Source organism: Anoplopoma fimbria, chromosome 18, assembly GCF_027596085.1.
Source record: "Anoplopoma fimbria isolate UVic2021 breed Golden Eagle Sablefish chromosome 18, Afim_UVic_2022, whole genome shotgun sequence".
Classification (NCBI taxonomy): Eukaryota; Metazoa; Chordata; class Actinopteri; order Perciformes; family Anoplopomatidae; genus Anoplopoma; species Anoplopoma fimbria.
In genome coordinates this window covers 8,902,842-8,930,703 of record NC_072466.1, presented here as the reverse complement: position 1 = coordinate 8,930,703, position 27,862 = coordinate 8,902,842, and the positions used below count along the sequence as shown (strand labels likewise).

At 41.0% G+C, this 27,862-nt stretch overlaps 1 protein-coding gene across 6 annotated transcripts; it reads left to right on the top strand.

Moving 5' to 3' along the window:
- Positions 1-262: 262 nt before the first annotated feature.
- Positions 263-27,174, top strand: ppp1r13bb (protein phosphatase 1, regulatory subunit 13Bb). Of its 6 annotated transcripts, none has more exons than XM_054618413.1 (18): positions 263-349; positions 837-998; positions 8,445-8,592; positions 9,510-9,629; positions 11,158-11,228; positions 15,208-15,309; positions 16,574-16,748; positions 16,964-17,163; positions 17,293-17,457; positions 17,781-17,973; positions 20,556-20,689; positions 20,901-21,351; positions 22,205-22,980; positions 23,075-23,227; positions 23,322-23,455; positions 23,767-23,933; positions 24,129-24,328; positions 24,995-27,174. In XM_054618413.1, exons 2-18 carry the CDS (start codon positions 990-992, stop codon positions 25,034-25,036), a joined length of 3,240 nt encoding a protein of 1,079 aa, XP_054474388.1. In that variant the 5' UTR covers positions 263-349; positions 837-989; the 3' UTR covers positions 25,037-27,174. The 6 variants fall into 6 exon arrangements, with proteins under 6 accessions (XP_054474388.1, XP_054474389.1, XP_054474392.1 ...); XM_054618414.1 differs by having other exon boundaries at positions 296-642; positions 16,574-16,739; XM_054618417.1 differs by having other exon boundaries at positions 296-642; positions 17,293-17,433; positions 23,075-23,212.
- Positions 27,175-27,862: the final 688 nt, after the last annotated feature.

Here is a 27,862-nt window from a genome sequence, read left to right as displayed (position 1 = left end):
GGAGTTGTGAGTGGATGTAAACACAGACCAACAACGCCTGGATGGATGGATGCTGAATTATTTATATTATAGGGAGTCTGTTTCATTTTCGGTTGGAGAAAACTGAAACCACAGCAGCCGTCGACGACCTGCTCTCCCGACTGGTGACGTTGGATTCTTGACATTCCACGTCACATGACGCGTCCTCCGCTGCGCTGTAGCCCCGCCCCCTAGCCCCGCCCCTTAGCCCCGCCCCTCCCCTCCCACCGTCAACAACTGGATTCCAGCTATTTGTATTTTTCGTCAACTAGCGCTGCTAGCCTGCTAGCTATGACCCCGGGGTTTGCTGTCGTAAAGAAAAAAAAACGAGGTAGCCGATTTGTGAATTGACGTTTATTTCATTGTTGTTTTCCTCGAGGCGCTCTCCGTCGATAGCTCCCGCCGATGTGCAGCCTATGCGGGCTGAAGGGGGCCGACGAAAGCGGAGACATCGCATCGCATTCCGTGCTAAAGCTAACAGAAGCTAGCTGCTAACACCACAGTAGAGAGAGAGCTAAGCTAGCTGGCTGACAGCTGGCTCCGGTGAGCTGCGTGCCTTTTTTTTTAAACAGTAACGTGGCTCAGATTGTCTCTCCGTGAAACAATGATTTGTCTCTGACATTGGTGAGTAAAACCAACACGTGATGTCTAAGTAAGATCACACGAATGGATGTTTCTTTTGCGAGCTAGCTGCCCGGCTAACCATCGCTTGTTTGTAGCAGCGGCTGCACAGAGCCACGCCTGGGCCATTTAAATGCATGCTCCAGGATGATGGCTTTATAGCACTGGAAATAAATCAAATGTGTTTGGTTTCACAGAGAGGACTGAGGCCCAGTTGGTTGTCACGTTGGAGTAACCAGATCTAGTGAAGGTGGGTCTTGGTGGTCTCTGCAGTGGGGCCATAGGAGACAGGAGGGTGAGCCGTCAACCTGCAGATGCACCCCTGGGTTTGACCTGCCAGAGCTGCCAATATGATGCCGGTGAGTGCACACAATCCCTGCTGCTCTCTCATACAAACATGTCATTTGTTCAAGCATCTACAGTACCAGTCAAAAGTTTGGACAACCCTTCTCATTCAGTGGTTTTTCTTCATTGTAACCACCAAGAAGAAATATATATACAAGTCCTGCAACTATAGAATGAGGCTGCAGAAATATTGTACAATAATCCACAGATAAAGTCATAATAGATCAAATTAAGATTTTCCCTTCTAGGAAGTGATCTCATTTATGGATTAGGTGAGAGGTGGTGGGAAAGGCATATAGACAGATATTAATCTTGCTTAGTCAAAGGTTTGGACACACCTTTTCATTCAACTACTTTGAAGAATGTAAAATATGAAACACATTCTGGTTTGTTGAGCATTTGTTTGTTTACCACATAATTCCATATGTGTTCCTTCATAGTTTGGATGTCTTCAATATTAATCTACAATGTAGAAAAAAATAAAAATAAAGAACAACCATTGAATGAGAAGATGTGTCCAAACTTTTGACTGGTACTGTAAAAGTAACAGAACGAGATGAAGAGCACAGTTTGACTTGGACTGTCAATGCTCACAAGTGGCAAATAAAGCAAGATTAATATCTGTCTATATGCCTTTCCCACCACCTCTCACCTAATCCATAAATGAGATCACTTCCTAGAAGGGAAAATCTTAATTTGATCTATTATGACTTTATCTGTGGATTATTGTACAATATTTCTGCAGCCTCATTCTGTAATTGCAGGACTATATATTTCTTCTTGGTGGTTACAATGACATTAGGAGAGGCGAATGTAACATGGCCTGTCATAACTTGATGAAATATGATTTGTGGTATCTGAAGTCTGTTTGCTTTGAGCACAAATAATAGAGTATGTTTTCCTGCAAATATGTGCAGTATTAAACAAGTACAATTAGTTCTGTATGTAAGAATAGGACGGGTTCATTTCAAACCCTCTACTCTCTATAATAATAATGAGTTTGTGTTGAATAATATTGGAGCTAGATGATTGCTATATTTAAAACAGTAGGTACAGCAGGCTTTGATGCATGTTAAGTCAAGCATCATTTTCATTCTGTTGTTTTCCCTGGTGTTATTGTTCAAGAAGCTCTGTTTTGCAGAGAGCAGAATACCTGAGTGGTAACACTATAGGAGTCGTGCTTTGTTCTGTACTCTTTTGTTATCTTTTGTGCTGAGAACGCAGTGGTGAATTGTGGGAAAAGTGAATGCCGCCATTCTCGCCTTCAGGGAGGGGATCATGAGCTCAGATGGAAGGATACGTTTACAGTTGGTTCAGAAAGGGGTCGTCATAAATGGAGGTGAATCTTGGGCCATTTATCTTTCTGAACATTCGAGTGTCGGTTGAAAATTACAGCATCACAGTGACATTTTGATTATTGTCAACACAACTTCAGAGAGGCTTGTGAGTTTTCAGGATTACAAGGTAACATGGATTTACTCCATATTCAAGTTCTGAGGGTTGACTGCGGTGGTTGCCTTTGTAGACGTTTGTACCCTGTGGCACCTACAGGCTATCAGAGTCAAAGAGCCAGTGGAGCAGAGAGGCAGCCCTGCACTCGGGTCTCGCGTGACTCTGGCAGCCAATGAGACCTTGGCAGATCTAGGTCTGTGTGGCTGCGTCGACTAATGCCCTGTTGTTAAGGGGAACTTTTGAGCTGAGTAGATTGTCAAGTAGCATTAATCTCAACCAGTGGAGCCGGGCAGAGCTTGATTTACAGGAAATGTAAACATTGCATTTTATCGTAGCTTATGAAATTGGAGGTAAGCTGGTTTAAAATGACATCTGCCAGGCTGTCCCAGTTATATCATAAAGCACTTGTTATGAAACGGTAAAATACCATACGTTTAATATGTTACTGTTAGATCTTTTTGTCTGAAACTCTCTTTGAAAAAATTTAAATAGTGAGGTATTTATTTATTTTTTATCAACTCCCAGCGGTTTAAAACAACTGGATCTCTTTTCTTATTGGCTGAAGAAGTATACAATATTCATTTGACGTTCTTCCTCTTATGCACATTAGTCAGCTTTCAAACAAATGGACACATTTGCAGATTAAATAGTAAAGGAACCTGATTCCTAACTATGCCTTAATCCAGACTTTATATTTTGTGTAAATCTCCAACAAGTAAATACATTTCCTGATAAGAATATGAAATATCAAAGTAGTTTGTGCTTGATAGCTGTTAGACGTATAAGCTTGACTAGATTAGTGTTGGGTTATCCAGCTTAGTTTTATTTATTTATTTAAATTTCAGTTTAATACATCTTGTGTGCACCAGTGTTCAAGTGTCCTGCTCAGGAATGGAAAGTTGTTTCCATTTTTACATCTTGCTCATCTTATGCATGTTTAATACATAACCGTATTATTTTGTGTCCATCTGACCAGATGATGAAGTCAAACTATGCCCACTACTTTTCTCTCTCTCTCTCTCTCTCTGTGTGTGTGTGTGTGTGTGTGTGTGTGTGTGTGTGTGTGTGTGTGTGTGTGTGTGTGTGTGTGTGTGTGTGTGTGTGTGTGTGTGTGTGTGTGTGTGTGTGTGTGTGTGTGTGTGTGTTACTAACTAGTTGTTACACAAATGTTGGCTTGTGTTTGGTTAGAAATATTTTACTGTTTAACGTATTTTTAGTAGTTACGTTTCAGAGTAAGTTCATTCTTTTTTATTGTAACGTATGAAAATGGGCTGTGGAGTTTTCAGTCAAAGTTTTAGCTCTCAGGAAGCAACATTTGGCTCAATCTTTCTTCTTTATAGTGGGAACCTCTTTGTGAGTAAATGAGTGACAGGATCAGTGATAGGAAATGACTGTTTGAATCATCCAACTGGAGACTAGTCCAGCCAAGCATCTCTTTCTCCCTTTCAGGAGTTAAATGATAAATGCCCCACTCTCCTGATGAGGCCAACTGTAGCTAGGGCTGGGGCGATATTAAGAAAATGAAAGATATTTTTTCCCCAAATACCTTGATATTGATAATGCAATGGTATTGTAGGTTTGACTGTCGGTGCTTTCACAAATATTTACAACATTTTGATGAATCATCAGTAATGTGGATATAATGACTATGTGGGTAACAGCTCGAACAGTCTCTTTATTGTAATGCTGCGTTTAAAATCAGGAAATGACCACATTTTTGCCATATTATGTCATCCAAAAGATGCTATCTCATATCATGCTATTGTATTGATATATTGCCCAGTCCTGACTGTCGCATTATAAATCAGGCAAGAGGGAAACTATATGTCCCTAGTCATATACAGGCAGCCAACCTACAGAATAAGGATGATCCCCGTCTTGCCTCTACATGGTAGTGCCTTGACCTGCTTGCCGGTCAAAGCTGTAGCCAAAGTATTTTCATTAGCGGGGAGTCGTTGGTGTTGCAGCTACTGGCTCACCCAGAGGACAATTTTCCAATAGAAGGACTTATCGGCACCCTCCTCCACCACCCTGTGACTCCCTCTCTCTCTCTCTTTCTCTTACTGTTTGTTTCTATCTAGCTCTCTCTCTCTCTCCCCTCCCTCCCTCCCTCCCTGAATTACACATACAGCAAGTGTTTTTTCCTCCCAAGTCTCCTCTGCAGCACTTTTCAAATGCGCGCACCGCTGTCGCTTTCAGAGGTTTGCTCGGGATGGCATAACAATTAAGTCGCATGCCCGCATGAGCGGCAGTGCTACGATGAAGAGGTTTGTGACTATAGTTTTACGCGGCCTTGTTAGCCTCTCCAAAGAAAACCCCATTTGGGCAAAGGAGCACCACCGGCCACCAAAGAAGGAGATCAGGAGGAAACGGAGGGCGATCAAAAGAGCCAAGACCATCATGGGCAGACGCAACTTAGTGAGGGCGGTTGGTATTTCTCCAGTGGTCAGTCAGCCGGATCACTGGAGTTTCTCTTTTCTACAATATTCTGAATATATATATGCACCTGATTTGGTAGGACCTATTTACGTGAAGGTATATTTTAGGATATTAAGTGTGGGCTTTTTGTGGCAATTACAATTTGCACCTTTAGTTATGCTCTCTGATTGGTTAATTGTCTGTCCTGATTAATTGAATGTTTGTTATGAAATGCTCTGAAGGATAAAGGTCCGTGTCTTCATTTAAAAAACTGATTTGAGTGCAGATTATGATGGACAACGATATTTCACTAAATTTTCTTAGCTATTGTATTTCTTACATTGAACACCACGCTTATCGTAAAACATAAATGTGAGTAAGGATGCACAATATTTCCACCATAATATCAAATAGTGGCATCAGCCTTATCTGTATTCAAACTGATGTTTTTTGCTTGCCTCACTGGGCTGTTTTGTGTTCACATTTTTCATCCTGTACTCTTATTATCCAGCTGAGTGCACGCCAATATCCCTGGGGGATTAGCAAAGTAATTATCAGTAAAAGGACATAACTAGTCCTTTACTTACACATTTTTTTTTTTCTGTTTCTCCCCCCATTTTTTTCCCTATAATGCTCTTGCAGATCAGGTCCCTAAAAAAACGACATCCATTACCAGTCTGTCGTGGGTCTTAATAACACTGTAAGAAGCAACATGAAATCATAGATGGAGGGACAGCGTTGCCTTAGAATAAGTGCTGCAGCTCCAGAACCGTTTCATCATATAGTTTCTGAGCTCGCCAAAATATGAGCGTTTAGACTCATTATCAGCCGAGTTAAGTTGCAGAAGCTCCCGAGCACAAGTGATTATACTGTTTCAGTTTGGCTGCTGCAGAAAATGTCAATGAATCACACAGCTGCATTATTAAAGGCTGAGTCACTTTGTCTCCGAGAAACTCCCCGAGTAATAATGTATACATAGCTCAGTGACTAAACTTAGATATTATATGACAGACAATGACAATTATTGTTGCACTACGAAGACACCCCGAGGCCACACATACCGCTATGCACCATGACACTCCATCGCACTTTGCATTGGAGCACCTACTAAAAGATTCATGTGTTAAATACCTGAATTGCAGCTGATACATTAATCTATTTTTTACTCACTAAACAAAGTGAACTGTTTAGTGGGTCTGATATAGTCCTAGTTGGAGGGTTTGGTCCATTGATTTGGTTTGGACATTGTAGACTATAGTTTGACACCGTAAACCATTTGTAAACAAAGTGCTGTTTATGTGTCTAGATGACAATAGTGGGTTAACAGAGCCCTTCTATAGTAGTGTTTCATTTTAAGTCTTAATTATTTAGTTGTCTCTACTTTATAATTGAACCCTTTTTTTGCTTCAACTGCTCAATGATATGTGAAGGTTAAAAGAAAAAACTGTTGAAATACAGGGACTCAAGTTTCCAGCTGAACTTGCATCTAACATCTCTCACAAATACCAGTGTACTTAAATAGAAAGCTTGTTAGCTGATTTATTGATAGACCATTGTTGTTTGTGTTTTTATTTACTTTTTTTAAGTAGTAATGCCACCCCAACCCGTTTTTAATTAATCTAAGCTTGGCGAATTCTATTCAATAGCCGACCAAAATGTTTCAATTGTATATGGAGGGAAATGTGCTTTGACCTTCCTATGGAAGAGAAGGCCAAGAGAGAAATCTGTCTTTTCAAACTCAGCCAACATTTTATGTCATTTTGAACATCCCTTCAAACTCTTTGCTTTGTTGTGAACATATTCTCCATTCTGGCTCTCTGCACGTGTCCTGTTTATCTGTTATGAATGACACAAACAGTGAGGCCTGCCACATGAAACAGGAAGGCACACCTTAACCCCCACAGAGAGCCATGTGCCACAGAAAACAAATGAAAATCTGGCATTTGGAAAAATACACCATAGATGTGCTTTAACACTGGATATAGAGAAGTTCATATTAAATTAATTTGGCTCGCTCTCACTGAGTTATTGTAGCGAAGAAGTCAAAGTTTATGTGGACTGGTCTAAACCAGGCAGATGGGAAATATCCGTCAACATAAGGGAGTTTGATGGCTTACATTCCTCTCTAACTTGTGTCTAAACTTGAGAGGACATTATCCACCGCTTCTCTCTTCCTGTATTTTTGCTTTATTCAACCAAAGATGTTGACTAATCATAGGATCCACGTTCTAGTTGTTTACCCAGAAAATGAGTCGGATTGTGAAAATTATTTTCTTCCCCCACATTTTACATCCTAAATTCATGCCCTCCAGATGTATTTAACCCAGTGAGTTAATACTTTACAATCACTGAATCTTCTTAGATATGTTTTCATCAACTTGGACCATCTGGATTTGGGGATTTTTTGCTGCCTTTTTTCAGCTTTCCTCCTTTAGGGGTTGCATTGGACATGCATTGCAACTGTGTGTGTGTGTGTGTGTGTGCGTGTGTGTGCGCGTTAGCTGATTAGTTTAAAAGGAAAATGTAATTGCATCCAATATGCTTCAATGTTGTGAAACATGAAAAAATCTAAGGAGGTTGTTCATTTTACCATAAATTATCTCAGCCCAGATAGATGATATGCACACAGAGCAAATATTCTGACATATTTATTGCATTATTAAGTGTGTAACATGCCAAAGAATGTCCATAACAAGTTGATTGATTTCTGAAAATTGTTTAATTTGAATATATGACCTCTACATAATTCAATTTGTTGATGTTATGTCAACTGGCTGGTTGGTCAATCACCCAATCATTTCAGCCCTTGTATTCCAGCTGAAGACACACACTATGCAGGCAGTACTTTATGGATGAGTCCAAAGGTCGTGTGTATATATACATTGCTTCCACTTTGCCTCGTCTCCTCACTAGTCGGCTGAGGATGTAGACAGGTAGTGTTGTACAATCTGATAGCTGCAGGTACAAAACTCTTAGCCCTCTAAACACTGCATTTAGGATGAGGTTCATTTAAGTCCTCATCGTGTCCTCTGGCTCCAGGCTATTACATTTATCCATTTAGCTCACATTTAGGAGGATATATTTAGGACAGATCTGCAATTTCTTCAGTCATCCATTGACTCAACTTGTCCTGAAAGTTGTTTCTTGAGAACTTAGAAAAAAATGTGTTATCTCTGCTTTTTTACTGCTTTTACTGTTATGGGAGTACAGACGGAAGCATGTGGGGGCTTGTGTCGCCATGTTGTACATCCCAGGCTAAACGGTCTTCAATGATACGGCAGGCCGTAATCATAGTAACCAGAAATGTGGCAGGCAGAGGCATGAGTCCACCAGCAGCTCAAACTAACAGTTGGTGCTGGTGGACAGCAAAATGTCGCATCAGCGGACTGGCCTTTGTTCTTTTTTTACTCATCGTTTGTCCTTTAACCCCAATGTCAGACAATGACATGTACATTTCATTTCTTGTGCATCTCAAATATCCTCATATTTTCAATTAGAGCACATTTACATGTTAATACCATCTTTAAGTTTATTTCTGGCATTATCATCTGCCACTGTGTCTTTATGGTTTGTATTTATTCCTCTTTCAGATGATATTGACGGTGTACCTCAGCGATGGTGAACAGGCTGCGACTGAGGTGCCCATCACCCCTGAAACGACGTGCCGCGATGTGGTCGAGTTCTGCAAAGAGCCCGGCGAGAGCGGCTGCCACCTGGCCGAGGTCTGGAGAGGCAACGGTAAGAAGCGGTTTGAAACGGTGCCTCTTGTTGCAGAGTTCAGAGCTCTTATTGTCTTTTTGGAAGCGGCAGTGGGTGTCACCGGTAACGCATGAATCTGAAACTCCATTATCCCTGAGCTTGACACTTCACTTACATGCACAAGAAATTTAATTATAAAAAGCAGTAGCCTTTAGCCTCCCTCATTAATGTAAAAACAAGAACTTCATTAAAGAAAGTTCAGGTGCTGAGCAGGGCCATGCATGACTACCTGGAGGAATATAATGGAGAAGTTGTAGAGAAGGCAAAAGTGTCACACCCTGAAAAGAGAACAAAGGTTTGTATTAACAAAAGTACATCAGCCTTTATCACACTACAATAATATACTTACGTGTTGGTACAGTCCACGGCGCTGTCACAACAGATTGTACTCGGTCCAAACGATTTGCTCCCATCACCACAGTCTTGCTGACACACCCGGTGTTATCAGCATTTTTTGCTGAGGGGCCACTCCCCTGTTGAAAACAACATCCCAGCCAAAGGGCTTTATTAACCCCCGTTATGCAATCGTGTTCGGCTGGTGCCTCACAATGCAGCCGTCTGCCCCCGAAACCTCCTAAAACCTCTCTGTCTTTGTCTCTGTCTCTTTGTGTCTCTATGCTCACAGAGTGCTGTCCTCTTGAAATGTAAAAAAAAAAAAAAGAAGTCATGGCACAAAATAGTAGTTCAGTCAATCTCAGTGGTCCAAGTTTTTGTAGGGATATCAGCACTTTATTTAAAAGTTGATTTAATTCTGAAAACCCCCATCACTGCCAACACATAGACAGATGACAGCGTAGAGTAATAACAATACATAATTAATGGCGCCTTAACTGGTTCCACAAGGTCAATTGTATATTAAATATGTCTAACAAATCGTAACTTTTCTGTCTCTGCAGAGCGAGCGATCCCCTTCGAACACATGATGTATGAACATTTGCAGAAATGGGGGCCTCGGAAACAAGAAGTAAAGTTCTTCCTCCGGCATGAAGATTCACCAACTGAGAGCAGTGATCAAGGTGCGTGTTGTCGCAGTCTCCTCTGTCTGGAGGCTTTTCTACTCTGTGTAGTCTCTAACTAGAGGGTGGTGGGTGGAGTCGAGGATTCTCGGGAAACACCTGACACCTATGGACGCTGTTCTCTAGGGCTGTGCCAAATGTCTATGTTATAAATTCAAACTTAACTTCTATTGAGTTATTTTTTTTGATTTATGCTTCAGTTGTCTGTTGTCATATTTTATGACATCATCACCCTAAAAAAAAGAAGAAATCCTTCCCCAAATTTCAAAAAGTGGTTATTTCTATTAAATTAGTAATAGTTTAGTAATAATATTAAGTCATTTTTTATTAAATCAACTTTCTTTAATGAATGCAACTTGTTAGTTGCTCTCCCTTCTGTTTGAAGCAAGCGGGAGAGCAAACAAGTTTTATGAACCCAGTAAAAATATTGATTTTAAATGGCTAAACGCCAACAAGTATGGATTAAAGCAGAGTATCTTGTTAGATAAAAACATCTCTTGAATTTTGGAAATTATTACATCTATCATTTTTCCAACGACTTTTGCGCTTTTTGACGCTCTGGACTTATTGAAGTGTTTGGTTCACTCGAGTCTGAAACAATCCCAATGCGACATCTGGACTCTAATGCTACAAAAAGTAAAATACTATTCACTACTATGTTACCGGTACCAATATCGTAACTTCATCTGTCTCTCTTCTGCTCTGCTACGTGTGTTTAAAGAAACTAAGCCCCGCAGTTATTGAAACATAAGCGGGCCTCCGCTTCAGAATGGATGTAGGAAAACGGTTGCCTTATCTTTATCTGCAGAAATGAATCAATTTTGCATGTCAGAATCAATAGACATGCAAAAAAAATGTCAAAGTTATGAATGAAGCTTTGAATAATTCCGTACATCCCTTCTGGTGTCAGTCAATGTTTCTCCTCCCTGAAGATTAATTGATGCTTGACTGGGCATGTCAAATTAATCTAATATTGCCCAATTTTCACACGCAGTCGGCAGAGAAATAACTTCATTCTGATGAGATCCTGATCTGATTCATATTTGATATGAATTTGGAACCTGGCGTAGAAGGTGTATTTTTGCAGCAAAGGTTCCATCAGGATATTTGGTGATTTTCTTTTTTTTTTTTAGAAGTATAGCAGAAGTGGCCAGTTTTTTATCTCTTCCTGTGAAGTTTAAATCATTTAATCTCATCATCCCATCAAGCATTTCCTATAAAAGAGTTTAAGTCAGGTGGCTCTAGTCAGCAGTGCTCGGCCCAGTTCTTAAATGTTCTGTCATGAGAAATCAAGTCAGTGAATTTTGAAACTATTCTTGACAATGGTTGTTGCTTGTCTCTATCTGTGTGTGTGTGTGTGTGTGTGTGTGTGTGTGTGTGTGTGTGTGTGTGTGTGTGTGTGTGTGTGTGTGTGTGTGTGTGTGTGTGTGTGTGTGTGTGTGTGTGTGTGTGTGTGTGCACTTGTCCGTGCACGCTAGTGTGTCTCTGCTCTGCCTGTGTTTGTGACGCCGACTGTTTCTTTTTGCAGGGAGTCAGCAGTCTCAGGATCAGACGAGTCGCAGAAGTGGAAACACTGGAGAGAAGCACAGTGAGAATGGGGTGAGACTTCATTAGTATTATCTAAATGATGTTAAAATAGAAATGTACTTTTACGGAAGGAACCAGGTCCATAGGCCATTATGAAATCCCTCAGTGTAGGTGCACAGGTATGCCTTTAATGAGAGAGACAAAAAAGGAACAAAACAATATGAATAGATTACTAAAACAAAAAAATACTCGAAAAAAATGGCTTAAAATTCTGTCCTCCAAAATTGGTTTTATATGGGTATTATTAAAAAGAAAGATCTGTCATCACAGCGACGGGTTGTGCAGCCATCGCAGATGTTGTACATAGCAAATTAACCAGATACATACACTACAGAGAAAACCGTATATATACTGATTTCTTGGCAAGATCAGTTATTATTTCAGTCTGACTTTAGCGAAATGCATTGAAAAGTTGAAAATGTTTTAAAACTAAATGGCTTTCAAATTCCAACAAGAAAAGCTTTCAAATGATTTGGTTCACTCTTAAACTGTTACACTGTACCTTAAAGACTGCAAGCAAGTATTTGCAAAGGTCATTGTTCTTCCAGTGATTTCTTTACATCAACTCTTTCTCTGGACGCTGTCAAGTTGTATGTTTACTGTGTGGCAATCTGCGTTTTCATAGCGCAGTTTCTGGTAAATGATAGGAAAGTATCTGTGGCTCCGTGATTTAGATTTTAAGCCGGTGTTTTAGAGTCAGATCACAGACCCCGTTGATACCGACATGCTCCATTTCCACACAGTCTTTCCCTGTTAGGTGTACCCATTATTGTGCATGTTGAGCTCCAGCTTTAGGATGTGGTTTCTAGACGATATGACTGACTCTGATAAGAGCAGCCTCTGGCATCCTTTCACTCTCCGACCATCTGTCCCAGATTTCACAAAAGCAAAGTGTTGCGGTCAAGGAATCGTAACTAATTCAACCTTAAGGGTGGAGGGAAGAATCCAGCGCAGCAGGAAATGGAGTGGTCGTTGTTTTAGTTTTGTTTTTAAAAGATTGTAGCACAAGAGCACCCAGAAGCCATTCCTGTTATTATCCTGAAAACCCCAAAGTTTTAACTTTGTTTGTGTTGAAAAAGTAGAATATTTTTTTTACAGATCTTGAAATCGCCTTTAGTTCAACTCTTCATGCAACAATCTCTATTTAATGGTATCATGCTACTGACCTATAAAACCCCAAACAAGCCTAAATCCATTTATCATATTATATTATTCATCTATTTTACCGTCACTGTTTGTTCAACATTATCAGTTGCACCGCCGGCTTTGCTTAACCTCCCAAGTGCCGAGGCTCAGTTGTGTCCGAGTTTCTTCCAAATATCTGATTTAGAGGATTATATCAGTCGGCCTGCTGGATGATATAACGGTCCCTAAGAGGATCATTGCTTTGGCTTTTCCACGGGCTGCTGCCCAAACCCCAGGGGCTTCCTCTCCACCACGCAGAGCTGATCATCCTCTGAGAGGGACGCTGCCTCGTAAAGGGCAGAGGTGCCTCACGGGAACGCTTCAACTATCGCACGCATTTTCAGTGTTTTTTAATATCACAATTTGAGCATCCAGAATTGATGACAGCTTATTGGCAGTATTGAGACATCGCATTTCTTTTGCCGAGAGCTAAAAATGATAAGTCAACAAATAATGAATCTGCAGCTATCAATCAGACATCGTTTCAGTGATTTTTTTTTTCTTTTTTTCGAGCAGAAATACTAAAGATTCTCTGATTGCAGCATCTCTAATGTGAGGACTTGCTGCCTTTCTTTACCAATAATCATAGTTAACTCACTTTATTTTGGCTTTCGGACTTTTTGTTGAACAAAACAAGCAATTGGAATACTTTTTTTGATTTAGATTATTTTCTTTTTTTTATCAAGAATATAATCAACATATTAATCAGAAATTACTTTAATTGTAGCCGCAGCTCTATATATACTCATGTCAATTAGATAATGATTATTTGCATCATCTCTTAATCTGTAGTTAATGTTCTTGATTAACTGATGAACCCTTTGGTCTATTGAAGGTCATATAATAGTTAAAGATGCAGTTAAAAACCACAAAACAGTCAGTTTACTGTCTGAGAAATTAATGACAAGATTAATCTATTTTCAAAGGAGTAACATTTTTTTCTTTTTACTGTTGATCAAATCAAATAATCAGCTCTTACAAAGTTCCAGCACTTTAAAACATTATCACACAAGTAATAGTCATAAATAACAAGGTTATTTTATTCTGAAACATTATCCTGATGATTATTGTATTAATATGATAATTTCAGCCATAATCATGGATTGCTCTCCATTTGGGATATATGTACTAATCTAAACAGTAGTTGGAGCGAGTAACGTAAGCTCCCATCAGTGAGGCTGTGGCTGCTCTTCCTCCCGGTCTGCTCAGTTGGGTGTTTCTCCAAGCTCCCTCTTCATCACTGTCTGAGCTCGTGTGTGTCTCTTTCTCCCTCGGGTGAATTGTCACTGATGCAGTGTTGTCTTATTGCATTTGAGCGTGGCTTTGCGTGTGTGTGTGTTCCAATGGCTTCCCTCGCTTTCTACATCTCCAGTTCGGTTGAGTCACCTCCCCCCAGTCACAGAGCTAGCACAGTGTCCATGCAGAAGTGTCTTTTTTTTTTTTTTTTTAAGAGATAAGATGCTCTTCGATTTATACCCAACAAGAGCCATGTTTTATTCAGACAAGATGAGTCACAAAAATGTCTGCCTGTTCTAATCGAATAAGAGCATGTTTTGCATATTTCATGTGGACTTAATTGTATTATCTGTTTTTCATGTCATCATTCTCTCCACTGATCTCTCTGAGCTCTCTTTCTGAACCAGTATTCTAAAAAAAACAAACGAAAAAAAAAAAAAAAGACCATGACATTTCCTCCATCGTCTCCTCCCTCTTTGAACACTCTTCCTGAAGGCAAAGTCTTGGAGCATTTCAGGATTTCAGTATTTCAGTTTAGAGGACTGTACTCGCTGCTCACTCAGTATGCTGTTTTATTGAAGAGCAGTCTGCCAGTGAGACACAGCAGCTGCTTTCAGGAAATTCAGAAGTCTGTAGAATGAGAGTTTGGGGGGGAATAACAGAACTGAATGTGTCTCCAGTCTTCCTTCATTCTGTGAGCTCTCAAACAACATGGAGGCTGATTTCTGATTCAAAAGGAAGATTTTATTGATAAATGTTTATGGAGGTGAACTTTTTAAGTTTCTAGTAAAGCCAAATGTACTGTTACTTCTACTAGCTTGGTTTTATATTATATAAACCCTCTATCTTTTCATATTTATTAGTTGCGTGGAGTTCCTTTTCTTGCTACAGTTACAGCTGAAAGGATTAGTTGATCAACAGAGAGCCAGACTCTGATGTTGCTGTTAAGTCTCCTGCTGTTTGAGCCTCTGGCTGCTGAAATCAGACATCTTTTAAAACCATTTCTGCTGAAGGCCTTTTGCGATACTTGTTTCTTTATTGTTATGTAACATTTAACCAATGTGACTTTTTATGCTGCATATTTGTATAAAATTTGTTATTCGATCAAGTATTTGGTACATAAATGTGACAAAGATACATGACACTACATGGGATCTCGTGGTTGAGTTCCCCAAACTACCATTTAGATTCTTTAGGTACTACTGAACCTGAAATTGAACTGTTCACCTTTTAGCTTAAACTCATAACCTTAGAAAGTTGTTGTTTTTCACGAGTGGAAGAGTAACATATCTTGTTAGTTTGTCATCATACTCGTAGCAGCTCCCAGAGGGCCCTGTTTGAATCAAATGGTTTTTTTGTGTGTGAGGAAGATAAGGGCTAATAGTTTTAAGTACAACATTGTCATTTAAGTTAGTTTTTATCCTGAAAACTTTCAGTGGTGTTTAATAGAAGAGAAGCACCAACAAGCACTTACTGTTTGAAATATTAAAAAACCCTTATGTATCATCAGTCACTGTTCAGATCTCAGTGTGTTGTTGACCAATTCTTGTGTTTTCTAATATGTGTGTAGGTGGGGAATCAGCGTGTGGAGCTCACGCTGTCAGAGCTGCAGGAGATGGCCACGCGGCAGCAGCAGCAAATTGAGGCTCAGCAGCAGATGCTCGTCGCAAAGGTAAAGTCTTGTCTTCTTTATTTAATCTTGATATGAATCATTCTCCAGAATATTATAATGTTCTTTCATTTAAGATATGCTTCCTACTCTTCTTTCTGGGGAACATTAGAGGGCACACCTGTCCGCTTACACGAGAGGCTCAACACAAACTGCAATATCTTGCTGATTTTACAGTTTAAATCTGAAGAACTACCTCAAAATTGTATAAAAATGAAGTTGGAAAATTTCCATTCCTTGGACCTAAATGTTATGTTCTCATGCTCGGATTAGCCCACACAATATTTTTGCCTCCCAAGATGTTTTCTGTGTTTCTGTGACGAGACAATCATTCTTGCAGTAACTTGGCCGAGAGACATGGCAGGCTATTTGTTGAAGCCCGACCAATCAAAGAATGCCATCTTTCACATTTTGCTTAGCGTACAGAGGTGATCGGTAAGGTGCTGGTCTGTCCAATAGTATGACCTTTAGTCTAAGACACAGACTGGGACATTAGTTCAAGGCTAAGCGAGTTCAGTACACAGCCTGGAAACTTTCTGTTGAAGAGTAAAATGCAATCCTGTTGCACTACTCTCATCCATAGAGGCCCATCATGACCTGAAACTGGGGCAAACGGTTATGTAACAAATGAGATGGGAGGCAGAATGAGTCACTGTGCTAGGATTGTCCAGTTTGTCAGAATTCATACTTCATACCGCCTTTATTGAAACTCGTGCACAAACATCGCAGTGTTAACTGATTTTGAAGACCAATGATAAAAATGTAATTTCATCTTTTAATTGGAGCATTAAGGACCTTCACACAAACCAGTCTACCAGGTTTTTCAGTGCGCCAACTAAGTCTGACCACCGTGATTGTGGTGTGCTGATCAGTCGTGCAAGATGAAGCCCACTGTAGACCCGCAGATAGTAGGACTTATGTATTGCCTTTGTTTTGGTGTCTGAAAAGTAGGCCCACAAGAAGCCCTGCAGTCATTTGGAAACCTGGGCCTGTCAATTCCTATTTTAGGACCATAACTGGAGCAGTTCTCAGTTGGATGGAGAGATGAAGTCATCTGACCCTTTCTTCAGACAGTCTTGACACAGCACGGCATTTCAGTTAGTGCATACAGTAGAAAGATTTAGCCTAGTTTCAGGGCAAGTCTGCCACGGAGATATCTTGTAAGCTTTTGGGGTGGAGCCCTGCTGGTTTGAGTACAGACATCATTTTTGTTCATTGTGTTTTCCTGTTGCCTATAAAACCTCCATCTCTCACTGTTCCTCTGCAGGAGCAGCGTTTGCGCTACCTGAAGCAGCAGGAGCGGCGTCAGCAGCAAACCGTTTCGGAGAGCGAGAAGCTGCAGAAGCTGAAGGAGCGCGTGGAGAGCCAGGAGGCAAAGCTCAAGAAGATCCGTGCAATGAGAGGCCAGGTGGACTACAGCAAGGTCATCAATGGTAACCTGTGTATGTATACTTTCAATATGTACATCATTTACTAAATCTGTTCAGGCCCCCACAATTATCTAAAATATAGGATAGATGAGATTTTATTCTCTTGATATCTCAGATTTAAATACAAAGATTCCTAACTCTAGATGTGACTTGCTAATTTTCAAAAGAGTCAGCTAACACGTAGCTTACAAATGGGCTAATGTGGTTTCTTTGTTTCTCAAATCCAGCGGCAGAAATTGAGCAAGTCAGCGGCCTGTTCCAGGAGAAGCAGGCCGAGTTACAGTCCGCAGTGCTGAGGGTGGAGCAGCTCAGCCTGCAGCTGGAGGACCTGCGTAGGGGAAAGCTCAACGGCATACAGACCGCCCTCGGTAGCCAAGTAACCGGCGCTGCAGCTCTGGAGCTCCGTAAACTCTACCAGGAGCTTCAGGTACTGCCAAGTAGAAATAAGTGCAGCATCTAGTGAATTCTTTACATGTTCGACTATGTTGACTTTACCCCGGATTACAGCGATGGCAGTATCTATTGTTGTAGTGAATCTATACGTCATCGCCCACAGATCCGGAACAAGTTGAACCAGGAGCAAAACAGCAAGCTGAAGCAACAAAAGGAGCTCCTCAACAAACGCAACATGGAGGTGACGCTCATGGACAAGCGCATCAGCGAGCTGCGGGAACGACTCTACAAGAAAAAAGCTGAGGCACGTCAAAAAGAAAACCTTCCTGTAAGACTAAGAGCGCTCAACACATCTCCTTATTAAGACTGTTTTTGTGGAAATGCTTCTGAGAAAAGTCCCTTGTCCCAGTGAGAATTTGGTCCAGACCCAACAAATGTTCAATATGAAAATGAAATGCTAAATAGGAATGCTGCCTGGAAACCTGCTCATGTCACTTTGGTGGCTCCGTAAGCCATCTGCAATGAGGAAACTATTCACTTAAGAACCTACTGACTGGGAAGCTCCTTGTGAAATAGTTTTGAATATATATTCTATATCTCCTTTACATCTTGATTGTTTCCCGTCTCACCAATCCTAATATCCTCTTATAGCTCAACAGAGCCAACGGGCCTCCCTCTCCCCAGCCAGCTCCCGGTACTCTGGGCCGTGTCGCCGCCGTCGGGCCGTACATCCAGGTTCCTGTACCGGGTCGACAGGAAGGAGGCTACACGATACCAGCTGATCCCCTGAAACCCCAGACTCTGGGTGTTAATAACCAAGCCAACCATGGCCGCACCAAGTCAGGTTGGTTTAAAAAAAAACCAAAAAAAAAACATAAAATTGCAGTGCAGATTTCTCTTTTTTTTACCCAAAATGCATGTCACTTTAAAACACAACCGTAATAATACACACCAGGTGATACACTATCTGTAAGTTAAGCTTTAATTGAAGATTCAAGTTTCTTGTATTTTCTTTCCTCATGAAGAAAGCAGGAACATGGCCATGAACAGTTTAGACAAAGCTCATGAGAGGATCGTTTCTGGATTCAGTAACAGAGTAGCTTGAATACATGTCCCAGAGGCAGAAGTCTTACTACATATTTAACACATCTTGCATGTCTGAAATCCTTCTTGGGGCCCTAACTGTTACTGTTTTTTTCCTACCTGACTTCTCAGTTAATTCTCTGCCTGGACTTGATTTCTGTGATTTCATTTTCCTTCCTCTCCTTCCTCTGCTGTGGTTCCCTTTCCTCTTCTCTGCTCCTCTCTCATGTGTCGGTGCTGTCCTTTCTTTGTAATGTCTCTGTCTCACTGGGTGCTGGGTGGGGGCAACTCTTAACTCCTCCCGGGGCAGACGGTGTGCGCAAGCCTCCCGGCCCTTGGAAGGTGTCTGATTTAGACATCGTGGTGGACCCGGTACCCCCGGCCCTTCCAGAATCACACCCGGGCACCGGAGCCTCCACTGGCTCTGACGGCGCGTCCCGTGAGTGCACAGTGCTGCATTAACAAGGGATGGCACCTACTGAACCTTCTCTCTCAGATTGTAGCACGGGATCCTCAGCATGCACCGGAGGTTTTTACTCCATATTAAAAATCCTTATCTTTTAAATTTCATAGTCAGGTTGATTAGCAACAAATTACAGATTAGCAAAATAAGCTCTGCCCAATCACGCCTTAAGGCCCCCTACAGTCTTATCACCAACACAAAACAAATTCCCTGTAAAAAAATTTGGAACAGATTTTCTCCACCAGACTAATCAAAGTATTACATGCACAGCTGGAGAATCTGAGGAGGAGATGATCATCTGTGCCTGGTTAACATGAACAATGGCTGACTGATGGAGACGTCCTTGTTTGGCATCATTAAGCTCTCCTGCCAGTACAGCGTTGAGCCAGTTTTTTGTTTTTTTCCAAACTGGCGAGAGGACATGTTGACATTTCATCTGGAGTGTTTCCTTTGTTGATTTGGCTAATGACGTCAAAGTAGTGGGGTGCCATCTTGAAACACTTTGCTGCCATCTGCAGAAATGTGACGCTCTTAATCGTAGTTGACATCAATGCCTCGTGTGAAGAAAGTGTCACTGACAAAGCACTGCTGATCCATTTTTCGTGTTTATACACTTCTGAGAAGGTTCAATGAGTTGAGTGCCTCGTAAATTTACACACCAAGATATTTGGGCTTTTGTTCTAATTCCATAACATCCCCAGCCTGCCTAAACTTAACCATCACTCCACATTCTCACGACAACCGAGCTGTGAGAATCACTTTAGTTGTCAAACACTTAACATGCACAAGGAAATGAACTTGCGCATGTTAAAATGTCATCGGATTCACTCAGAAACTGTCACTCCTGATAATCTGTGAAGACCCAGTTCAAGCTTTTTAACTAAACAACCACATTCCTGTAGGATTGTGCCACGACTATCGCTGTTGCTTTGTTGTGTCTTCTTTTTCCATCCTCTTTCTTTTCAACCTATCCTTGCATCCTTTTTCATCCTTTTTTATCCTTTACATGCATTATTTTCAAGTAATCAGTTTTGTCTTGGAGACAAACATTACTTGCAATTCTTGAATCTTCTACTAAATCACATTTAGCCACCCTTCATAAAATGTAACTAAATACAAGTACGCAGTAGTGAAATACTAATACAGAAACATTCATTTCCATCATTGCTGTGAAGTGAAGGCTCAGGATTTGTATCCTATTGATCAATAACTCTTCTTGCAACATTTAGTGTGTGCTGTTTTTGATAATTTTAACGTTTAGAAGAAAGTAGGACAGTTTGCAAATCCTTTGTGCAAGAAATAAAGAGTTTATTTTTATTTGCATGGGGTAAAATTTCAGGACAGACGAACAACTGTCGATGAAAAGTTAAAGTGCTTCCCCGAAAAGTCAACAAGTAGAAGATTTCTGACATTTCTTTATTTCTAAAGTGTGTATGTATAATCAGTGTTTTAAGTAAATGGTAAATTAAACCCTTTTTCTTCTTATGGCAGTTGTTCAGCATATTTTACATGTTTAAGCAATCAGTGTTTTTAAATGTCTCTCAATGGTGTCTGGTTAATAGGATAGACTTCTCAAAATCCTGAACCCTCCATTCAATACCAATCCTAGGTCAAAATGGTACAGATATATACGTGTTCTGTGGAATTAAAATGTAACACAAACTCGATCACTAATATTCCACTTCATGTGGTTTATCGCACAAAGTCACAATAAAGGAATATATGAATGAAAAATAAGAAAACGTTACCATTTGGACCTACCGCTGGTAGACACGCTTTGTCACTACCCCGAGTTGTAAAACAGGCCTAAGCTTCTCTTTCCACCTCAATCACTGGTTGCTCTTTTGCAACACTCTTACTGTGTCCTGTCTGTCCCCTAGCTAATGATACAGGTTGGCCTACGTTAGGGAAAACCAACACATCTCTAAAGCCTCCTGAGAGACGAGACTCAGGGTCTGATACACAGGGCAAGAGCCCTCCCTCAGGCTCCCCCATCACTCCAAGTGCAGAAAAGGTTTGTCCTCTTTCTTCTTATCTGTCCAGTGTTTTGAAGCTATTAACCTCCTGATTTAATGTCACATCTACAAGGAAAATGTTTTATGTGAGGTTGTGCTACAGATGAACTGTCATAGTGTCTTGATTAAGATTTAATTCAAACTTTTCTGTACAAAATATTTTCTTTAAATTGTTGGATATTTCTGTGCAATTTCATATTTTCTTCACAGGTTCTAGACTCCAAAATGGCCATGTCCTCCCCGGCCATATCCAAGCCACAGCCGCCTCCCTATGGCTCCCACCTCATCTCCGCAAACTCGGCCAGCTCCTTGGACCGGCGCAAGGATGTGCCTCCTCCTCGGCCGCTCCCAAACCCGCCGGCTCCTGCCTGGCCCCGCGTCCCCGCCTCCACAGGCTCATCCTCCCAGCAGATCCAGCAGCGAATTTCGGTGCCGCCGAGTCCCACCTTCCAGCCTAATGTTCCGCTTTTCCCTCCTGGGCTGAGCGAGCGGCTGGACCCCCCGCCTGCTGTGGCAGTGCGCCCTTTTATCCCAGACAGAGGATCGCGGCCTCAGTCGCCCCGAAAGGGCCCACCTACCATGAACTCCAGCTCCATCTATCACATGTACCTCCAGCAGGCAGCGCCAAAGAGCCAGCCGCTCAAGCCTGCTCTCAAAGCAGGTAAGGGCTGGGTTTGAAGAGATTTGTGAGGCCTCACATGAGGAAAAAAAGGAGTTTTTCGAATAATTTGCATCGTGCATGTTCTGTGTTGTGATACAGTGTCTCTTTAAATATCGCTGCTATTTTCTAGATCCAGTTTTGTCTCTTTTAGATAGAAATTTATAAAATGGTAAATTGGCGATGTGAGACTGTGATGCAGTGATATTGGTCCATTTCTGACTCAAATGGTTGGATCAGGTATCAGTGACAATGAGGCTGATCTGTTATCAGATACCATGATTTTGATAACAATTCAGTGCATTTATATTTATGTATTTATTTCATACATTTTGTTTTACAAAGTTAAGAAAGACGATCCCAGTCTCTTCCACGCAGTGAGGCATACAGCTTACTAATTACAAACTGGTATCAGATCGGTTTCTGTATCTGTGTCGGGACTGAAAAGCCGGATCGGTGCATCCCTAGTAAAGATATTTAAAAGTAGCCGTTAGTCAGATCAGTAGTCTTAAATTTAAATAAACTGAACAATTTTTTGTGGTAAACAAAAAGGACAATGCCACCAACTTTGACTTTTAATCATGTGTCAAGAACAAATTCTATACATTAGCTTGTTCCAGCCTCAAATATATTTCCTGCACTTCTCGGATTTATGTAATTCTAAATTGAATACATTTAGGTTTCGGACTGTGATGTGCAATTTAACTTTGACATTTTAGACTGCAGACTATCTTACTAATCAATAAATTAAAAACTTTATTGGCTGGTGAATCATTAATGAAAATAATGATCATTAATGAAAATAATGATGATGTCACTGCCCTCCACTATAATACCACTCTCTGTTTGTCTCTAGTATATGGGAAGCCTGTTCTCCACCCCAGCTCGACTCCCCCCTCGCCTCTGCCTTTCGTCCAGGCCGGAGGGGCCTTCCCTTTGCTCCAGGGCCACCTGGGTGGCGAGGACACTATGGACGGAGAATTTGACGATCACGAGTTCTTCCAGCACCCGGAGCCCTTAGCGCCTCCTCCCAGTGTGGAGAACATCCCGCGACCACTCAGCCCCACTAAGCTAACACCCATGGTACACTCCCCGCTGCGCTACCAAAGCGACGCCGATCTCGAGGTGCTCCGTAAAAAGCTGGCCAACGCTCCGAGACCGCTCAAGAAACGCAGCTCCATCACAGAACCGGAGGGCCCCAGCGGACCCAACATCCAGAAACTGCTCTACCAGAGATTCAACACTCTAGCAGGAGGCATAGAGGGAAATGGAGTCAGTGGATCAGCAGGTGGCAACGGTGCGGGTAATGGAACGCCGTTTTATCAGCCGGCTAACCCTCCCGCATATCTGGGGGGTGACTCTGTGGCCGACACAGACAACGGTAACCTCACCACTGAGACGCCGCTACCGCCACCAGAGGCGGAGGAGCTGGGCTTCGAGGGTCCACCTACGTCGACCGAAGCTAATGACAACGAGTCGCTGCCCTCGCCACCAGAGCTGGATCCTGCCGAAGCAGAGGAAGCGGAGGACGACAACAATAACAACATGGGAGGCTCTGAGGCGTCGCTGCCCAGCCCCGTGCTGGAGGTGACCACTCCAGAAGAGAGCGGCTCGTTGGTCTCACAGCACCTGGTGAGAGATATGCATACATAAACTTACTATTTAATTTAAAGAGATTTCCAATGAATAAAGATGTAAGTCATGTAACTTTCATGCACCGTCACAGGATAAACGCACAAACCTGAAGAAGCCAAACTCTGAGCGCATCGGCCACGGCTTCAGGGTGAAGTTCAACCCTCTGGCTCTGCTGCTGGACGCCTCACTGGAGGGAGAGTTTGACCTCGTCCAGAGGATCATCTATGAGGTATGTCACGACTGTGTGAGTATACTTTTAAATTTACTTGCAATTGCACGCATTTGGGGCCAAGCACTCATCTTTTCATCTGGATCTTTCTTCTTTTTTTTTTCTCCAGGTGGAAAATCCGAGCACTGCCAATGACGAGGGCATCACACCGCTGCACAACGCAGTGTGTGCGGGACACCACCACATAGTCAAGTTCCTGCTTGATTTTGGTGTGAATGTCAACGCTGCAGACAGTGATGGATGGTGAGTGATGACACACAGTTATATATTCAAACAAAGAGCCAAATGAGTACAAAAAAAAGACATTAAATCATATAAAGTGTAAAAAAAAAAGTTGGATGATCAGTTTTTACATTAATTATTTCCTTTACAAGATAAAGAGCAAAATATGACAACATTTTTTACCAAAACACACCCGTATTCTTTCCTGTAAGAGTTTTTTATTCTGTTGTTGGACATTTTTTTTAAAGACCTTGATGAAGACACTAAGTTCCGGTTTATTTTTCTGTTGTATTTGTTTCCATTCATAAATTATGTTTATTTTGTCTGAACAGGACTCCGCTTCACTGTGCCGCCTCCTGCAACAGTGTTCATCTCTGCAAGTTGTTGGTGGAGTCGGGGGCGGCCATCTTTGCCAGCACCATTAGTGATGTGGAGACCGCTGCGGATAAATGCGAGGAAATGGAAGAAGGCTACATCCAGTGCTCCCAGTTTCTATACGGTGAGAAACAACCGATCAGTCTTAAAAGGACTAGTTCACTTCAAAATTGTAATTTGGTTGTTTTCTCTCAATCTCTTGTTTGTCTGCGTCTTGGTGTTAGTTAGAAAAAGTATTTGGTTTTAACAATGTAAGATGAATTTGTCTTTAAAGATACTGGTGTGATATTGACAGTCTGTTTTTGACACTCCATTGCAGGTGTTCAAGAGAAGATGGGTGTAATGAACAAGGGGACGGTCTATGCTCTGTGGGATTACAAAGTTCAGAACCAGGACGAGCTGCCGTTCAGCGAGGGGGACGCCATCACCATTCTGCGACGACAGGACGACAGTGAAACGGAGTGGTGGTGGGCGCAACTCGAGGACAACGAGGGCTACGTGCCCCGCAACCTGCTGGGGGTAACTACAAAATATGTTAATCCTCACATTTGTCCAGTATCCATCAGCTCACCAGTAGGATAAACTCAAACGGTCATGGTCTTATTTGTTTATCCTTATTAATGACTGAAGAGCTGAAATCATTAATGGTTTATTCGACAGGCAGAAAACAATTGGTATTTTTGATAATTGGTTATTTGAGTTTCTTTTCAAGCAGGAATGCCAAAAATGTATTTGCACCAACTTTTTTTAAGAGTAATTTAACTTAAAAAGCAGGATTTAATTATTTTGTTGGAGGTTTTAAGCCTGTTTCACCTCTGTGACCTCTGAGGAAATAAATCTGCAGACTAGCTGATGTTGAAAATAATCGTTTCGGCCCTAAATGACCTGTTAAAGATACTGGATTTACTGACCTGACTGATGTTGGAAATAATCGTTACAGCCTTAAATGACCTGTTAAAGATACTTGATTTATTGACCTGACCCATTGACTTATTGGTTGGTTGAATTTCTGCTTAAATTTCATTTGTTGTTGTTGCTATTCTCTGTTAAATTTAAATGGATTCTGACAAATTATTCGAGTCATGTGGTACACAGAGAGAGGTCAGTGACAAACTACATACTAACACGTGAATAATAATAAGTCACGTTAACCAGTTCTCCCGTGTCTGTCTGTTTTCTTTGCAGCTCTATCCTAGGATCAAGCCTCGTCAGCGCTCCCTGGCATAGCGTCTCACTCCACTGACCTCCCATCAGCTGAACTAGTAACAAAAACCAAGAGCAGAGAACAAAAAAAAGGGGCCTGGTGCTCTGTCTTCTCCCCCGTGGCCATAACCTCCTCTCCCCCCCCCGGCCTTGTGCTTCTCACAAAAAATACCTTTTTTTTCTCTGAAGCATTGGGCACCAAACCTCTGACACACATATTTACATAAGCACACACACACACACACACACACACACACACACAAGCGCTCCAAAGGCAAAAATCTCTTAAACCACTCCATCCTGATCCCACTCCCACTCTCTCCCCTCCACCTTTCAACCCATCGACCTGTCATCGACCCAACTTGATTTCCCCTGATTCAGTGTCCGCTCTGTATCCGACATCGACTTGAGGAATAAAACACTAACTCGTGTCTCAGTATTTCTTGCAGTGTTCACACTTCTACAGCCATGAGCTCTATGGTGGCACTGGTTGCATGACACTAAGTGGTGACTGGAAAATCATCTATCATTGTGAGACGATGCAGATTTTTGTTGGTGAAATTTTTGAGCTATAGTTCATATTTTTATGCGAATTTGATCCCCTTGCACGCAAAAACAAAAAACTAACACAGAAAAATATGCTCTGTGTTTGATTTTGCTGAAGTCAAACCACCAAAGATGAATATAGATTTAACAATTGCCCTCCAATCAGTAATTAACAGCTCCCAGGAGTTGGTTTAACGTCCTTCTAGATATTGTCATGATTTAGGAAGGAAAAAATCCCAAGTATTAACGTTACAGGCCAGTCAGAACAAATACAACATATTAAAGCAAAGATGAATATAGATTGTCAGCTCGCACATTGTCATGAATCACATTTCATGAACATCCTTTGAAGACTTATTTTTTCATTCAGTGTCATCTTTTAAGAATCTGGGTGCAAGGTAATCCAGTTTTTCTGTTAAATGGGATTTCAAGATCTATTAAGATGTGTGAAAATATGGAGTTTGTATGTTTGGTAATCTGCTGATCCCTAAAATGAACGAATGCTGCAGTTTCCGAAAGATACTGTGATGGAAATAGGAAACAGTGTTTTGCTTTACCAAAAAAGGGTTGATTGATAAGCTGTGACTGCACAACATCAGTTTGTATAAAGGTACAAATGTAAAAGATATGAAAAAAATGTTTTATAGTTTTAAATTCCACAGTGGTGAGGCAGGAAAGACTTGTTTTTTGCTATTTTCAAGTCATTTACAGCATGTATAATGTTTTCAAACATTTAAAATAAGTTGGTCATCGCTTTAAAAAATCATATTTTTCTTCTGACTTCTGGCACCTGATTTAGATTTAGAATTTAACTTGACAACATGGTGAGAAGATGAATTGCGAATAATGAATGAAATCCAGTCACTGTGCTTTAAGAACACTGAAATCATCACCCAAACCATAATACAAACTGTTTACCACATCAGACAAAGTTAACACTAAATATCAATAACCATTTTTTTTTTTTTTCTACCAGCTGCTGAGTATCTCTCCGGTCACCTAATTGTTGCAGCTATTTTTCTCTTGCTGTGACAAACCCCACTTGAAACACTTAATCTCAGGACCACCATGGTGCTGCTGACACTGTTCCACCACTAAACTCGTGATCATATTTCTATTTTCTATCTCTACACACATCACCTTCATTTGAGCAGCGTACTAAACAAACACACAGTACAAAATTGAAAAGATCTCTCTCAGCAATGGGCAAAATGTTATTGACAGATGAAGAAAAGGTTATTATGTCTGAAATGTAAATTCGCTTCAGACAATCCTGAATTGGCCCGTTTCTCCTCATCCAGCTGCCCCTCTTTCAGGTATTCACCATTCCAGTAACACTCATACGTGTGTTATACGTCACATCATTGAACATCTGGAGTCCATCAACTTGTTCTGAACCTTTGAGTGACTGAGTGTTATGCCAAGTGTGCTAGTGGCCCAGGCTTCTATCATGGCTTAATCTGTACATAAAAGTGAGGAGACGTGCTATATGTTTGCTGTAAGGACAAGTGGGCTTTCTGTATAAATGCTGTACTCACAGATTGAATTATGTAAATGTGAATAATAAAACAGAAGCTCTGGCATGACAGATGTCTTTCAGTGTTGTATCAGAAAAACTGTGTTACATCTTATGAAGTGGGAAAGTGTTGTGAATGGGTTTTTTTTTCTCTATAATAACATGGTCATGAATGATTTACTTACACTTGTGGAAACTGGTGAAAGTATTAACAGCAAAAAGTCTCACTGCTGTTGGTCCCAAATGACATAGAGCCTGTCTAGTGGTCTAATTCAACCAAAAAAACTGATATCGAGAGAGGATCTATTCCCTCAAAAGGTAAAAGAAGTAAAGTAAAGTCAGTGGGGACTTTAAAGATATTTTTTAGTTGATTTTAAATCAGATCAGTTTAATTGAATATATGTAGTGTAACATACCATTTTAATATAACAAGCAAAGGAACAATTTTTATAAATGTACATTTTATGAATGCGATATCTGGTTAGTAAAATATCCAATCATTACTAAAATGAGATAACTTTTAAAATTAAACAGCATGACACCTAACACCTTGTTGATGAAGATGTTTTTCAAAGTCAAAGTTATGTTTTTTTCCGTTAACCAATAAGAAAAGACTTCATATGAAATTGGACCAATCGGATTCGGCGAGTCTTTCCCCCACGTAAACATGAAAAAATTAAATTAAATTAAACCAGATTTTAAATAAAAGCTTAATCAGAAACCTAAAATATGTGATTAACTTTTTCTTCATTAAAATCAGATTAGATCAAATTAATTCAAGTGTCCCG